Source organism: Fringilla coelebs (genome assembly GCF_963513975.1).
Source record: "Fringilla coelebs genome assembly, chromosome: 15".
Classification (NCBI taxonomy): domain Eukaryota; kingdom Metazoa; phylum Chordata; class Aves; order Passeriformes; family Fringillidae; genus Fringilla; species Fringilla coelebs.
Window position 1 is genome coordinate 13784320 of NC_140041.1, and position 17206 is coordinate 13801525.

Consider the following 17206-nt stretch of genomic DNA (forward strand, 5'->3'; position numbering starts at 1 on the left):
GTGTTGTATTATTTGGTTGGAAGAAAAGGTTGAAGGGGAGGAGGTTAACACTTGCATTTCTTGAGCCTGCTGAGAGTACTTATGCCATTAGTCTGAAATGGCAATTAGGGCTGGGTGGTGCAGTGGGTTATTCCCTGGGTCTGGATCTCACAGAAAGGGTTCACATCCTGGTCACTTGTGGAAATGAGGATTGCTCACCAAGTACAAGAAGTCTGGTTTTAGCCTGGCAGTCAGTTCTCTGTGATAGTGTGGCTGTGTCTTCCCATTCTGCTTCTGGGTGATGGGTGCCTGGTGTTTTTCTCTCAGTGATTGCAGAAGTAACAGATAAATTGATCTAAATTGGAGCACCTGCTCACGAGAGAAGGAACAGGAAGAAAGCTGTGTCATTCTTGGACAACTTCATATTTTGATGCTCTTTTTTTTGCAATTTCATGGTGAAAGGCACCAGCTGCTGCAGGTTTTCTAACGTGTTTCTCCCACCTTCAGATCGCATTGCCCGAAACCGCAAGACCATCGTTTGCCCAATGATTGACGTTATTGATCACGACCACTTTGGATATGAGACCCAGGCTGGAGATGCAATGCGAGGGGCATTTGACTGGGAGATGTATTACAAGAGGATCCCTATTCCCCCTGAGTTACAGAAACCTGATCCCAGTGATCCCTTTGAGTAAGTTACTGAAACTGCTAAGAACCGGCTAATGAAATAACACCCTGCTGCAGGGTTGGTTTACACCTCAACATAGCAAAAGCCAGAAGCTGGTGTTAAGCTACTTGCTTTTTTGGCAGCTGTTTGCTTTGCTGGTTTTAAAGAAATGCATTGTGTAGGGGCTGTGAACACTCTCCTTTCCATTGCTGTTTTTTGCCACGTTAATTCCTGCAGAAGTTAACGTTTCATTGAAAACTCTAACGTGTAGCAATTAATGCGGTCATTTATTACTGAGATCTTTCAAACATAACTTAGTATCCCTACTGCTCTGCCAAAACCAACAAATCAATGGTGGGTTATGTGTCATTCCCAGGTGGGGGAAGAAGAAAACTTAGCAGAATAATTGCAGCAATTTTGATTATTACAGTGCACTGCAGAAGAAAATCTGTGATCAAGTTGTGCTCTGCTGTTGCTGTGCTTGCCAACATTGAGACAGTTCTGCTGTCCTTTATACTCTGCAGTGTTTAAAAAAAAAACCAAACCAACAAAACACTTTTTGAGGTCAAACTCAAAGACTCAATCCTACAACAGAAGCAGAGCTGTGTGGAGCATACAGGTCCCTTGGGCTGAGGTGCTGCCCTGGCACTTTAAGGTCAACTCCGTGCCTGCTTGGAGGAGAGGCATTGGCAGGTTCTGAAGGGAGCCTGGTGTAATCCTCCTCCTTTGCAAGTGGGAAATCAGTAGGTAACACCAAAACAACTGTTTGATGCACTGATGGGGCTGTCAAGGCACTGGGAACACTGGGTGGGGAATATTTGTCAAATCTTGCTTTGTTTTTTAAATGTTTAGCTAGAGATCTTTGTCTTTGTAATGTGTTTGTAATATGGAGTCTGGTTTTTCCTTAAGGTCTCCTGTAATGGCTGGAGGACTGTTTGCAGTCGATAGAAAGTGGTTCTGGGAGCTGGGAGGGTATGATGCAGGTCTGGAGATATGGGGAGGAGAGCAGTATGAAATATCCTTTAAGGTGAGCTATGTTCTCTGGAAATTACTTTTGTTTTGAAAAGTAAGAATTTGTTCTGAGGTGCAGAATGTGAATGATCTGTCTTGTCCTTACTATTGCATGTGACTAAAGGTGAAGGAGATGGGAGTAGTAAGACAGTACACAGAAAAATCAGCCCTGATGTGAGCAGTGGCTGTGAGGGTGAGTTTTGGAGCAGAATTAGCTGGGGTGTGCCCATTCTGTGGTCACAGCTCTGATGCAAGTACTCTTCCCAGCAAGGGTAAGTCAGCTGGTATGGATCCTCTGCCTCTGGGACTGCTTAGTGCTCACCCTGGCAAGATGGTGAAATACTCTTCTCCTTGAGGGAAGGAGGATTCCAGTTCCAGGAGGACCCAGTCTTCTCTTCAGTGGGGGGAATCCTTCCCATAGCCTGGACCAAACTGAGCAAAGATGTCTACATTAAACTCTGTTTGAGGTTTCTTTCAGAGGTTGAATATTTGATTTTGCAGGTGTCTGGACGCCGCTGATCTAAGCTAGCTGGCCTTAGCACGAGGCTGGAGGATAGCAGGGATGTGGTGCACAGTTTGGCTTCAGCAGCTAAAATTCTGCCTCTCTCCCCTGACAAGTCACAGCTGGTATCTTACAGAACAGATTTCTGTATCTCCATGCCTCTGTGCAGTTCAGGAGATATCAATCCTCAGCAGGCCACACTGCCATACACACACCCCATGTGCTACTGGGCAGCAAACTGTGGGAGAAAAGACCCTGATTTTGAGACAGCCTTTTGTTCCATCATTTCCCCACCAGAACCCATAAGTCACCTTGGATGTCCCTTGTCCTCTGTAACAGTGGCAGGAAGGGAGGGCTCAGGGCACCCTCCCAGTGTGGTTAGAGCCATTTCACCTTTGTGTTGCGTGTAATGAAATTGTGTAAGGCGCTCACTCATTCTCTGCAGGAGGGGCAGCATTCAGGCTCTTCCTCTCTGAAAATGCTGGTTTCCAAGAGTGATGACAGTGGCTAGGCAAGCCCTTTGTCTCCAGTGCCACAGCAGACAGTCACACTGCTTGATCTGCAGGAAATAAGACTGCTTCATTCATCTGTTTGCTTATCCCCTCTGAAACATGCTGTGTTTTATTTCAGTCCAGAGATGGTAATTTATGGAGGGATAAATTTGCTTTAATTAATCTCTGCAAAGACCCCCTTTTTTCCATCATTGTGCAACAGAAAAATGAAGTTTTCACTGAAAGAGGCTCAGTGTATTTTCAGAAATTAAGATAAATTGATACATTCATCTGTGGCTGATAGATTTAATAATTCTGCTGGAATTGCAAGAATAGAAGGTTTGTTCATAGAATTTATTAAGCTATGACATTTCCTGGTGAGCTTAGAGCTACGTTTTTACCTTTAGAAGCAGACTCAGATTTTGTAGTTAAAGGTGCATAGTCAAATAATTTAAAGCTCTGGCTTTAGGTGTGGGGTACCTGCTTTCACATTATTTATTATCTCATGGGAATTCAGATCCTAAGCATGCCAGATTTACAGCCCAGCTTTAACAAAGAATCTGTTCCTGGGTGTTGTGGGTGCAGGTACTCTTCTGTACAGCTGGCCTGTGATCCATTGCATTGGATCTGGCCTTCTTGAGCCTCACCAGGAATACAGGACTTCTGGGATTGTTTGGTCTTGGGTTTTTTTGTGGTTTTGATTTTTTTTTTCCTTAAGCATATTCTTTTTTTGGCCATTCATGGACTGTGCTTTGCTGGTTTTGCCTTTATTTTAAAATACAGGGCTCTGTTGCTGAGAAACTGGAAATAAACAAGTTTATTTAGGAACCTCTTGCCTTTCTTTTTGGAAATCATGCGTATTTCTGTTATCAGCTGGCTCTGCTTCCTTCTGAGCAGAAATTTTAAAGCAAGCAAACAGAGAAAGCATCAGTGTTTAACACCTCAGAAAATATTTAGCTAGAGGGTAGATCAAACTCTAGAAGCCTTGCACTTTGTATGAAACATGTGCATCAGACGTCATTAGAAAACATTGCATGTAGGAGGGACAAAAATTTGAGGTGAACTTTCTAACCTTAACTGCTGGTTTTCTGCTTTCTGGGTCTTAGCAATCTCTTAAAACAGAAGTTTCTAGTTCAGAAAGGAAGGAGTTGATCTATCCATTCCATATTCAAGCAGAAAGTGGGCACTGCTTCCTTCTCTTGCCCTGTGTGCATCTGGAGCAGCCCAGAGTCTGTGAGCCAGCGCTGCTGCAGGTCAGTGGTTCCGGCTCAGGTCACCAGACACAGCAGGCAGATCACAGTCTGCACTGGTAGTTACAGGGGAATTCCCAGGTGCTGACCTTGAAGTGTGTGTTCTTGTATTTTGGAAAGAGGGTAAACAGGCATTCCCAGCTGTCTCAGTGGGGCGTTTGTCACCTTTCCCTTTCTGCTGCCTCCTGGTTCCTCTCTTCAGCAGGCTTCATTCAGGGGGGGTTCTTTGCTTTTTTGGAGTCACTCCTCACCTCTCCTCTCTTGCAGTTTTTCCTGGTCTTTTTTTTTTTTTAACCTTCCTGATTGTGGAAGCAAAACTCATTCTTTACCCAAAGTTATAATGGAGCTTTCCTCCTCTAAACACAATTTAACAGCTGCCTACATAATCACTTTGGTTTTTTTTTTTACCTAAGTGCATTTAATTTGGAGCAGTATGTGTGAAGCATTTAAACTGTTCCCTTCTGCAAGTGCTACTTTGTACAGCACTTATCTATGCTCAGTTTTATTTGAGATGGTGTTGCCTATTTTCCCGTATTTTTGTGGCTTCTATTCTGTTTGGCTTACATAAATCTTCAATAAACTGCTTCACGCCTCTCTTCCATAAATACATAGTCTCTGATTTTTTTTTTTGGTTATGGGGAAACAGAAGAATAAAAAGGGATATGTCTGACTTGTGTAGGCATAAATAGAGATGTACTTTGTATCTCAGATCTGAGTTGTGTGGTTCTCAGTCCTTTAATTGCGTGCTGTACTTGAAGAGTAAAGAAAGAATCCAGAATGTCCCTCTAGGTGATAAATCATTTCAGTTTTAGAAACGTTTGTCTTGTAATTTGGAGATTGTAAAGCCTTCATAAAATGCAAAGTGCTCGGTTCAAACAAGCCAAATTGACAGTTTCCCTGAAAAGAACAATTAAAAGGGAGACAAAAGAGCTGGTTAGTACTTGTGGTCTTCAATTCTTGCTTCAGCAATAGGAAAAGAGCCATTGCACTTATTCTGGTCATTGTAGGTCATTGCATTTTTCCAGATCCTTTTCCCAAGCCATCAACATGAATTGCTTCTGATTCCACAGCTTAAAACATGTTACATATTTTCCAACAAATCCAAGTACTGCACAGCTTCTGTTCACATGTCTAATGCCTGCCTCTGCTGTGCTCCATGCCAGCAGCACGTTTCTGATTCCCATTTTGCCCCTGGGCTCTGGCAGGTGTGTAGTTTGGGTGCAGCTGCCAAGGGATCCCTTCTGACAGCATTTCTACTTGTGTTGCTGAAGTTAGTGCTGATTGTGAGCCTGCACTGCTTATTCCAGGCACATCCTCACCCCACTATCTAGCAGCTCACGTTTGCCCACACTGGAACAGGCCAGGCATTCTGCTGCTTTTTTTGTGGTGGTTATTTTTTTGGTTGTTTTTTTTTTTTTTATTTTAGCCAGCACATGCTGCTTAATTCTAAGGCTCTCAGCTGCAGTACAGGGTGGCTTCTCTCTCCCTTCCTATCTGGTGATGCACAGATCAGATTCAGACCATTGCCTTGAATTTTTTGCCTCTGTGCACCCTCTTCTTGGTTCAGGTTCCTGAGCAGCCTCCTGCCAAGCAGCAGCAGGGAAGTGCTCCCCTCCACTCCCTGAAATGTGATTATTAGAAAGTGCTGTCATTACTCTCAAATGCTGCAGATGGTGGTGAGGGGCTGTACTGGTGTGTGGTGTGTGAGAAGGTGCTGTGCAAACAGATTCCAGTGCCTCATGGGCTGCCTTAATCTCTCAGAGAGCACCAAGTTCCAGCAGCAGGAGCAGCTGATGCTTCCAGTATAGAGGATTACCATTTCCCTGAGTTATTGCCCTTGCTTTCATCCTCTCACCTACTTTGTTATAAAGAGAACCCCCTTGACTTATCCTCTGTGCCCTTTTCTTCCCACCTTTCAGTGTGTGCTCACACAACCAGCCAGCTGCTCTCTGTTGGTCCATCCCATGGTCTTCATTTCTGTTGTCTCCTGCAGAAGCAGCTTTATTTTCGAGGCTTAACTATCCTTTGTGTTTTTCCCCTCTCTTGGGAAGCATTGTCTCATCATGGTGCAGTCTTTGGAAACCATAAACCTTGTATACCCAGATAATTTGTGTTCACACACCAACTGCAGCATTGTATTGTGTGTTTGAGAGGAGAGGTTCAGCTGTCTTACCTGACATTGTTTTCTGAAATTGCAGAAAGGGAATTGGATCAGCATAACATTCCCATGTAGAGAATAGGTGGCATATTATCTGCTGCTTTCACAGCATACTGACTGAATCAAAGGCTCTGGAGTCACTTTATGAATATGGAGTTACAGCTCTCCAGGCTGCTGGGAAGATGGAAGCAATATCACCAGTGCTAGTTTATTTCCCTTGTGTGGTTTTTATTATTAGGGTGAGATTGTGGCCTTAGCTAAATCTGCTCTGTGTGCCCATTGACCTCCGCGTAGCCAGGTTTTCTCTTAATTCTAGCAGATCTGTCAGCTGCTGGATTCCAAGCCCAAAATGAAGATTGGCAAAATTGTGCCTGAGGAGGAAGAGAAATTTCCTGTCCTCTCTTGATGAGATCTGATTAGATTATTGTAAGAAGCACTGTCTGCCTGACCAGCTTTAATTCTTGTTCTTGCGGCGTAAATGGCTGTTTGAAATCGGGTGCAAGTTCAGGCTCTGACGTTTTCTGTCATGTCAGCTGAGGAGTGAGGCAAGATGTGTAAAACACCTAGAAGAAACAGGCCTAGAGAAGGCAGTAAGTGACAGTCAGTGTTGTGGGGAAGGCATGAGGTGCTGCCCCACAGCCCAGCACCATTTCAGCTCTCTGACAGCACGGTATTTTTAGCAGTGTACATTCTGGTGTGTCATGCCTGGGAACTGTACTCTTGTTTAAAAACCACCAAATATCAGTAACTGAGTGGAAGCATTCCCTCACCAGCACACAGCTATTTTGGGTTTGCTTCTCTTGCATTTACTCTTTGACAGACCCCTAGATGCAATTCTTTGACCTTTAGCTCTGGCTTTCTAATGCTTTTGTTAGCTGTGTTTTACCAATGCATATCACGCTCTTTCCCTCTCCCCTTTCTTCCAGTTGTATAGATAAGGACTGGTAATTGTCTTTATGGAGGTTGTAATGAGTTCTGTCACCACACAAAGCAGCTCACTAATAAAATAAATCAAAGCAGCAACGAATGAATGGAAAGCATGCCTTTAAAATTAGATTTGTACTGCAGGTGCCATACTGTCACTTGCAGTGTGAGGCAACGTTAAAAAGGCACAGAGGTGGCAAAGTACCTTGAAAGGGTCACTGAGCTCTGCTGGTAGGGATTAGGAAGCTTTCCATTGCCTCCACTGCAGCATTGTTTGCAATATTTTAAAGCATGAGCAAGACAAAAGTCAAACTGATGTTAGGTTTTACTTATTAAGCAAGTCAGTTAAGTAGCTTTTCTGATCACATTGCATGTATTCATGTGATGTTGTCATCTATGCCTGGAGTCTTGTACCAGCTTGGAGCTCCTGGCCCATCAGTTCTGTCCAGCTTCCCACTCCTGCTGCCTCTCCAGCTCTGCAGCACAAGGACAGCTCTCTCCTCTCCAGCTGTACCAACTGCAGGGCTCTGCTGCTCAGCTTACACAGGGACATCATGTTCCAGAGAACTGGATTTGTGGTGGCCTGGCTGAAAGCTTTCCTTAGAGACAGGGCAGGTGAGAAATCCTTTGGGCAGACAGCAAGGAGAGCAGGCTGGCGTTTGCAGCCAGGCGTGTGTTACACCAAATGCAGCTGCTGTGAACCCCTCAGGAATCGTGCTGCAGGGTGCAGTGCAGGGTGTTGAGGAGTGCGTGTGTCTGTGCAACTGAGCTCTGGGCTTCTGCCGCTGCTCCTGAAGGTTTTTATGGTTCCCAGGGCTGTTGCAGCTCTTACAGCCTTGCACAAACCATTTCTGTCCTAGAAACACAAACCATGTCCAAATTCTTGGTTTCTCAGCCTGTTAATTTCCCAGCAGTGAAATCACACTCTGGCCCTTTGCAGCCAAAAGCACAGTCACTGCAGAATAAAAAGCATTTCTAATTCCATAAGAAGCTTCACAGAAGCTGAGTGCTAGTTTCTTTTTCATCTCTTCTGCACTAGCCTCTCAGGACACAGCAGGGACAAAAGGAATGAAATTCTGTAGGAGTGATTGTCAACTTTCTTCTTGTCTCTCTCACCATAACGACATGTAATTAAGTACCTTGAACTTTAGAAGTTGCTTGTGAAAAATATTTCTCTAACTGAGAGCAACCAACCTCCATTAGGTTATATGCAGTCAGCAAATGACTGTAATTATTAGGGCCAGCAGACAGAGCTGAAACTCCAGAGGACTTTAGTGTCAGAGCTAATAATTATGCTGCAGCCTTGGCCAAATATTTCTCTTCCGAGCTAAGTATTTAATATTGTCGCTGTAGAATATTAATGGAATTGCCTGCTATGTGTGAAGCTGTTGACTAAGCTCATTGTACAGTGAACTGTGCTGGCTCAAATTAGCCCCAGTGAACAGGGAAACCAAGAGCACTGCACCAGCCTGCCCAAAACCCATGGCCTTTGGGGTACTCCCATGGGATCTGGGGACAAAGAGAAGGGCAAAGGCAATGCCTCCCTTCAGGAATTCAGAAAGTCATTTCTTTGGCATTTTAAAGGGTATTTTTTATTTAAGTATTGATTGGATTTTTCTGAGAAACACAGAAATAGTTCTTAAATCTAATGAGGTAGATTGGCTGGTTTAGAAAACGTCTCCTTTTGTTTCACTTGGACAAAATTACTACATCCACACTATAAATAAAGAATAAAAGAAAGTTGTTGCAGAGTGCTGGCACAAAGTGAAATCTTCCCAGATGTGGAAGGAAGCTTTTGGGCCCACTCTAGACATTAACCAAGCATCAAGGTAGTCATCTCCAACTAACAGTGTGTTCTAGTGACTTCCTGAGGTCTTTTTTAAAGCTATTTATGTGTTCACCAGGCAGAGATTTCCACTTAATTGTAAGCCTGCAAAAGCAATGAATGAATGTCAGCAATGAAACCATAAAAGAGCAGTGATAACCACAGGAAAAAGTAGCAGTTTCTTCTGATTTCTGGCGCTTGAAGAGGCTCATGAATTCCCTGGAAGCCTTTTGCATAACACATGACCACCTGTACTAGGGAGATGGCCTCCCTTTTACAGCCTCGTTACACAACCCACACCCAGGGATTTTTATGGCAGCCCAGTTTAACTATTGTGGTTACTATTGCTGTAGTAACATATATCAGTTTAAAGCGAGGTGTGTGCTGTTTTCTCATTGCTTGAATTTTTTTCCCTGTTCTTTTCTGTATAGAAGGCTTGAGAGCTCTTTTGCTAAATCAAAGCTTGCTGAATGGCTCTAAGCAGGTTGTTATAGGATTTGGGACTAAGGCAGGGAGGGGAGGGGATTTGGGGAGAGTGTACTTTAATGTAAAAATCTGGGTTAAGTTTTTTTATTACTTGAAAGTCTCTTCATTTTCCTCCACAAAGCCAAGACTGAATGTGTTTCTCTGCTGTTCCACAGGTATGGATGTGTGGAGGTCGCATGGAGGACATCCCTTGCTCTAGAGTTGGTCATATCTATAGGAAATATGTTCCATACAAGGTTCCCACAGGAGTCAGCCTGGCAAGAGTAAGTGGCAGTGGCATTCCCCACAGCAGGAGTCTGACAGCAGCGTGACTGTGCTGCTCTCTATTCTCACCCCACAATGGGAGGCAAATGTCGGGGTTTTTGTCTGTAATTTGCACTTGTACAGTGCAAGCTGAGCAGTTTTGCAGTGGTGGATGTGTAGCACAAAGGGAAGAGAGCCCAGGGAGCTGCAGATGTGTGTGTGAACAGCTGCCATGCTCCAGACATCAGCCACTGCTGGGTGCTGGGCAGGGACTTTGTGATCAGGCGCTGCCTATAAAAACAAGATATGGCTTTATTTGTATAATAACTTCAGTCATTTTATAGCCGTGCTCTCTAAGAGCAGCAGGCTTCAGCCTGGTGATTGGTTTTGGTGATTGAAAGACCTCTCAACTTCAAGCAACACAGACCACTGAATGGGCAAGCTGTAATTTTCCACAGTGGAATGTTCCGTGCCATCTTATTTCTTAATCTAGTGTAGCCCAAAGAAGAAAGAGCTTTCTTCTATCCTGCACTGGGTTTCTCTAGCTAATTTTCAAATTGAGGAGGGATTGCATTGCCCTCTGGTGGGAGAAAAACATCCTAGGAGCAGGAAGGCTGCAAAACTAAAAACCTCAGAGAGGTGCCCTGCTGTTCTGAAATCTTAAGGCTTGCACAGTGTTACAATGCTTTAATGGCATCACCCCAGTTATAGATCTGGATTTATTCCTCAGCCCAGCAATGACCTGTCAGAGCTACAGAGCACTCTCCTGTCTGTGCCATCTCTTCAGGAGGGAGCTGTACTTCTTTTGATTCATAGTATTTTGATTTCAAGTATTTGGCTTTTGTGTACTCCCACAGTGCTGGAAGGAGGCAGCAGAGAGGTAGGAAAGGCTGTTTCTTGGCATCTTAACAGACACCTTGAGGTAAACACCTGTTCCTGTTGTGTGCAGGTTGCACTTGGGGCAGGATCAGCATATTGCTCTCTCTTAGCTTCCTAACTTTTTTGGTAGTAAATGATCACTGCTGGACTGAGCAGCTTCAGGTGAGAAGTCACAACTGCACACAGAACATTACCAAAGGGCACCAAGAATGTGCCTGATGTTGCCAGAGAGCATCCCAAGCTCCAGCACTCTCAAGGGCACTGTGACAAGCAGGTTGTCTTGAGTGGGTGGTGTTTGTTGCTGTCTTGGAGGTGCAGAGGGGATTAAGCTTTACAGTAATACATGAAATGTGCTGCTGCCACAAGGTAAAACCCTTTGCTTCTGTTCTGAAGGGTCATCACCTGAAAGCTCTGTATTCCTGAGGTATCTCAAGAGTTTTACCCAAGAAAATGGAAAAATAGTGCTAAGAAAGAGTATTGTGAACTAGAGCTTTTCAGAAGGGAGTACTTCAAATCCCATTCCAAGATGGATATAAAAGATGCAATAAGAAGGATTTAAGAAAGCAGCTTTTTGTCAGAGACCTTTGAATGTCCTGTGGTATTTACCAGCATCATGCTCTGACTAGTTTCCTTACAGAAAAAAAGGAAAAAAAAAAAACTTTTGATTAATGTTGTTTTTCTTAGCCACAAGGAACTAGATATAATGGCCAAGTGCCAGGATTCTGTTTTGACCTCAACTGAAAATATCTTTCTAAAAGTCCCTTGGAACTACAGAGTAATAAAAATAATCTTTGTCCTGAAGCTGGAGAGAAAGAGTGGATGTGAATGAAAATCCTTTCTGAGCAAAAACATGCGAGCTGCTCTGAATGCTAATGGTGGCTTGTGCAGCACTCTCAGGTGGTTTCCCCTCTCACTCTCCCCCCCCCAGAACCTGAAGAGGGTGGCTGAGGTGTGGATGGATGAATATGCAGAGTACATTTACCAGCGCAGACCCGAGTACCGGCACCTCTCTGCGGGCGACGTCGCCGCGCAGAAGGAGCTTCGCAACAACCTCAACTGCAAAAGCTTCAAGTGGTTCATGAACGAGGTCGCCTGGGACTTGCCAAAGTTCTACCCACCAGTGGAGCCTCCAGCAGCTGCCTGGGGAGAGGCAAGTTTGTGCTCTGACATCTGCAGTTTGGTTTTTTAAGGCTGCCCATGTGCCTCAGTTGCTGTGAGTAAGGTGCGAGCGAGTGTTTAAAGATCTGCTTGATGTTTCAAAACCCCAAACTCCTCTACCATTGCACTGGCCTGATCAAAGCAGGCAGTTGGGCAGGCAGCTGCTTCTATTAGTGCACAGCTCCAACGAGAATAGAGACTTGGCTTGTTCTGCATGTTGTGTATTTAGTAGAAAGCAGAATATGCCAGAGGGAGGATTAGGGAGAGGCGGCAGCTGAGCAATAGTGAAATCTTGTATTTCCAAAGGGCTTCACAACTGTGTTGAGCTACTCTTGTCCTTAGCTTTCCCATGTGAACGGCAGGAAAACCATCCATATTTTTGAAAGTCAGCTGTGTTCTGGGAGTAGAACCACCACAGGAGCCAGGCTGTGTTACACACGACTCTCATGGCTGAGTGTTTTGGGTTGCTTAAAGAATCACTGGCAAAGATGTTGGCAAAAACAGGTGTAATATAAAAGTGAAAGCATGACAAAATTTATTGGTAAGGTTCATTCTACTACTTTACAAAGGGTTAAAGCACTAGGAGAAAAAGCAAACTAAAATCTAAAATCAATTAATCTAAAATTGAAATCAACCTGTGTGAAGACTGGGGATGGAAAAGGGTAAGGATAAAAAAGAATAAGGGAGATCCTCCCATGGAATCAAAAGGTTCAGAGTGGACCCCCTTACTAAACTTAGCTCTGAATTCAACCAACAGTTTAAGCCTAACAGTTAACCAGCACTTAAACTTAACAGCATTTAATCTATAGCTTAAGTTAAACAATTCAACAAAAGCTTTATGTAGAATTTACTGTAGCACAAGAGTAACTCACAAATCTAAAGTACTTAAGAATCCAGAAGAGCAACATTCATTGTACATTTGCTACAGCATATTCACACTGGCACAGACTTAAGGGAGGATGTACAAGGTACAGACCTGTGAAAAATAGCACAACTGAGCCCATAGTGGGCTCTCTAGTCCTGTCACTGCTAGGTTTTGCTCTGTGCTGGGGGTACAGCAGGTCCCATTTGGAGTTCTGTGCTTTCTTCCAGCTGTTGCTGTCCAGCTCAGACTCATAGTTAAGAGAGGAATCTTAAAAACTATCTTCATACAAATACTGCTGCAATTTGAGACTATTTGAGCTTTCTTTGCTGGTAGGAGTCGGAGATTCAGTGATTAATTCACTATTTCAGATCCGCAATGTGGGAACTGGACTGTGTGTGGATACTAAGCATGGAGCCCTGGGATCCCCCCTGAGGCTGGAAAACTGTGTGAAGGACAGAGGAGAGGCAGCATGGAACAACGTGCAGGTAACAACCTGAGAAATCATCAGCCCCTGAATCTGGGCAGGGACAGGTTCCAAGGACCAGTGCTGAAGGAAGGCCATTCAGAGCTGTCAGGTGCACCCCAAGGCTCTCATGCTGATTGTGCTTTGGGACAGGATGTGGCTTGTGCTTGTGGTACATGGGGGTCTGGAGCCTGGCAGACTGTGCAGAGCTTTTACCTCTGCTTTGAAGTTCTCAGAGTGAACAAAAGAAATGACAAGAAAACAGTGTGCCAAAACAATAAACCAGTAACAAGGCAGCTGTAATATGTAACAAAGTGAATATTAACTTCAAAGGTTGTGCTGAAAGAAGTGATAGAGGAGCATCATGCATATTAATGAACCTGCAGGAGCATTCAATAACTGTTCACTATCATCCTCCTGACAGGAGGCAAATGCATTATAAACACCCAACCATTGCAGGAGAGATGAAACCAGCCAGGTTATAGATTCACCCTCTCAACATATGAGGTGCCAGAAACGACAGCTTTATTGTAACAGAAGGGAGGAAAATATTAGTTTGTCTAAACTGTAGCAGCTGAGCTGAGAAAGAATCAAGAAAACAATGCCTCTATTACAGAGCCATGCATAACTCTTCAGGGAATGGCTTCAGTAGTAGGAGACAGAGGGTTGTTGCATATCAATTTGATGCGTGAAAAATAGAAACAAAACCAATTTACTCAGGCACGGTCCAAAACTAAGCCTCTGTTGTGTCAGGAGGATCTTGAAAATTAGTTTTGGCTTATGTTTAGGAAGAGAATGCGGTTTGAACTTCTGAGTAGCGTTGAGCCTAAATGATTGTGGTAATTTCTGTCTCAAGAGGGATTTAAAAGACAACCAAGAACACAGTAGTTTCTTTGTGCAAAAGTTTTTGGCCACACTGCTTCAAATAGCAGCACCCTGATCATTGCTTGTCTTTCTGAGTGCCCCATGAGAGATCTCTGATGAGAACTATTCCTCCAGCTGACTCCAAAGGAGCCTCCAGAACAGCCTTTTCCTTAGGGACTGGAAGGGAGGCGTGCTGGCTGGCAGCCCTGCAGAAGCACATGGGCCAGTGCTGCCCTTTCATCAGGGCACTGCATTGCCAGGCATGGATGTGCTCAGTTACTGGAGTTAAAACTCTTCCTCTGCTCTCTAGAGTCCCTCCTTCATTCCTTCATTTCACCTGAGAGTGCTGAGACTTCATTGCAGGGTCAGTAGAAGGGAGCATCAGGAAGCAACGCCCAAGTGTTTGCCCTTCCTGCACTCCTGTGGGTGGGGTGGGAAGCTGTGGCTCCTGGTCTCTTGTCCCAGGAGTGTGGGACAATTTCTCAAGGTGACTGCAGGCTGCCTGTGCAGACTCTGGGGTTCACTGCCAGCGTTAACTCTGAGCTGCTGGAGCTCTCTGACTTTTTTGCTGGCTGGGAAGGGCTGTACTTGGTCAGCTGCTCACTTAATCCTTGATGTATGTCTGCATTGCAGAGACATCCAGGGCTGCTCTAGTACCCAGGCTGACCAGCATGGCTGGCTGCCGCAGCACAATCTCTTTTCACATGCTGTATGACAGCTGGTACAGAGTCCCCTGGTCAGCAGTCCCTGTCCCCAGAGGCAGGAGGAGTTTTTCCTCTAGAAGATACTGTCCTTTCCTTGAAGCCATCCCCACCCCACTTTCACAGCATTCTGCCAGTGAAAGTATTATACCCAGTACCAGCCATTGTGAGGGTCCTGTTTGTCCTGACAGGTATTCACCTTCAGCTGGAGAGAGGACATCCGTCCAGGGGATCCTCAGCACACCAAGAAGTTTTGTTTTGATGCCATTTCCCACAGCAGCCCTGTGACCCTCTATGACTGTCATGGAATGAAGGGGAACCAGCTCTGGAGATACAGAAAAGTGAGTCTGTGCGTGTGGGCGTATTCTCATCTAAGGTGTCAAATTGCCTGAGGCGCTTACGTTTCCTGAAAATGTCACCACAATGTTTTATTCCTTCTCTTCATGTAGCTGTAATAAGAGAATCTGCAGACAGCCTGTTGTCATTGTACCATGGGTTAAAAAGAGGTGACTCCCCTGTTTCACTCTTTAGAAAGGTGAGGACCCCAGGGCTCCTGAGCAGGGGACAATCTCTATGCAGTGTCCCCACAGCTGACAGTGAGGTGGTGCAATGCCCTTGAGTTTGCAAAAAGGTGTTCTGAGATTTGGTTTGTTCTGTGCACTGCAATGTCTTGCCAAAAGTAGATAAGGATTTATTCATCCTCCTACTAAACAATGCAGTTCTAGGCCACAGGTAAGTAAATTCTTGTCTAAGTGCCCTGTCCTAGTCCTTGCAATCTGCTGGCATGGTGCCCAAGAGGGATGCAGCAGGATTCCATTGAAAGCCCCTGGGGAGCTTTAGAGAGTCCCAGTACAGGTGAGGGATTGGGCTGCATTCTCTTGGAAGGGGTGGGAATGAACCCAGACACTTGTTAACCAGTTAAGTGTGGAACAACTTCATATACTCCCAAGTGACATAATTGCTTTTTAAGACTTCTTTCTGTTGGTTTTAAAACAACTTTTCTTCTCCACTCAAGCTCACATCAAATTTCTCTCCTCCAGGACAAGACCCTCTACCACCCAGTCAGCAGCAGCTGTATGGACTGCAGTGAGAGTGATCGAAAGATCTTTATGAATAGCTGCAATCCTTCATCTCCAACACAGCAGTGGATATTTGAACACACAAACTCAACTATCTTGGAAAAATTTAACAGAAACCTTGATCTTTAAAAGACTGAGAGAAAATATATATATTTTACAATTATAGTTTTTACTGGGGAGGGTTACAAAAAAAATTTTTAATACTTTTTTTTAAACACTTAGTGAAGGTAAAAGGGAGAATCTCAGGAGAAGGTTAACTAGCAGGCCAGTCTTTATTGTGAAGATGCTGCATCCTTCTCTTCTGGGAATGGTGGAATTTTAAAGGCTTTGCCAGAGCCACTTCTGTGCTGAGACTGAACAGAAACTCTGTTTTTAGAGGAGTCTGAATGTGTTTCAAATGGCGCTTTTTATTTTTTACCTTTTTTGTTTTATTTCCCACTGGGGTCTGGTGTTAAATGATTTTGTTATCCAGGACCCTGCAGGACTGTTTGTAGCTGCTATACCACCCACTGAAGCATTCCCACATAGGTGCTTTATCTTCCAAACTCCATATAAGTAAAATATTGAAGACAAGATTTAAGCGTCCGATCAAAAAAAAAAAAAAAATGCCCATTATTGTAAAATGAAATGTGCATTTTTTTGCCCAGAACCAAATATATTTCAAACAGGTTGAGTATTATTACTTTCCAAATCATAGCTCTGATGAAGGAATGAGCTCTAGTGGAAGTGCAGCCAAGTGTTGGGAATATGGCTGTTGTTATTAGCCATGAGGAATCTGGGTTTCTGGTCCATTCACTTTGCAGTCAGTTTGTCACTCACTGTTGAATCTTCAAGGTGAAAGATTAGCAGAGGGTTTTTAAATAATCGCAGTTCTTACAGGTAAAGACTTTATGCTAAGAGCATTTGGATATCTGGTTCCAAATTTGCCTCTTATAACCTTTTTAGCACAGACATCTCTAGGATTTCTGAGTTAAATCTACTATGTGAAGACAATTTTCATTCTTCCTTTAAAGGCTTGAAGGCTAAGTTAATTTACAGTTGGTGTGAGCAGATTATTTCAGGATAATAAAGTCAGGGCTGAGATTAGCCATTGGTCTTTATCCATTTGTTCATCAGTCTGTAGTTTCTTGAGTCCTGTGGTCAGTGGTGTTCGAGCCTTGTGGAAACGTGCTAATAATCTCTCCTCATTTCCCAGGACCCACAGCACTGTACAGTTTACTGTGACTGCAAATCTGTGTGCTTCAGCAGAGATGTGGGACTGATGGACCCATTTTTCTGGTACCCTCTCCCTTGTGCAGTGAGTGAGCAGTGCAAGGTGTTACCCCTTCTGGTTTGGCCGTGGGATCTGCCAAACAGTGAACCAGGATTGTCTCATCCCAGGAGCTGGAGTGTACTGACACTAAAGAATGAATGGAGGACCATTGGTTCAAGTCTATCTGAAGCAAGTATTTTTTAAAAATCTGGCTTAAAATTAAATTGTTGCAAAAGCACATTTACTAGTTCCCCTGACTTAGTCTTGTACTGAAGGGAGCAGTGGCATTTTCTGGTAAAAGCTGGGAATGATGATGCAGTGAACAGATGCTGTGTAAGTTAGTGAACAGGATTCCTTTGCCAGGAATTGCCCAGCTCCTTGGTTTGTCTAGCTGCCCATGCAGGCGTGT

At 44.2% G+C, this 17206-nt stretch overlaps 1 protein-coding gene across 1 annotated transcript in view; it reads left to right on the top strand.

The window, feature by feature from the left end:
* The window catches only part of GALNT10 (polypeptide N-acetylgalactosaminyltransferase 10), a gene marked incomplete at its 5' end in the record, with an annotated part of 75652 nt that extends 59167 nt beyond the window's left edge, over window positions 1-16485 (top strand). The window contains 7 exons of the mRNA XM_084215783.1: window positions 487-670; window positions 1556-1673; window positions 9449-9556; window positions 11344-11565; window positions 12807-12923; window positions 14658-14807; window positions 15507-16485. Of these exons, the coding sequence (XP_084071909.1) occupies window positions 487-670; window positions 1556-1673; window positions 9449-9556; window positions 11344-11565; window positions 12807-12923; window positions 14658-14807; window positions 15507-15674 (1067 nt within the window). The 3' untranslated portion in view covers window positions 15675-16485. The remainder of the gene's footprint in view (window positions 1-486; window positions 671-1555; window positions 1674-9448; window positions 9557-11343; window positions 11566-12806; window positions 12924-14657; window positions 14808-15506) is intronic.
* Between the last annotated feature and the right edge of the window lie 721 nt (window positions 16486-17206).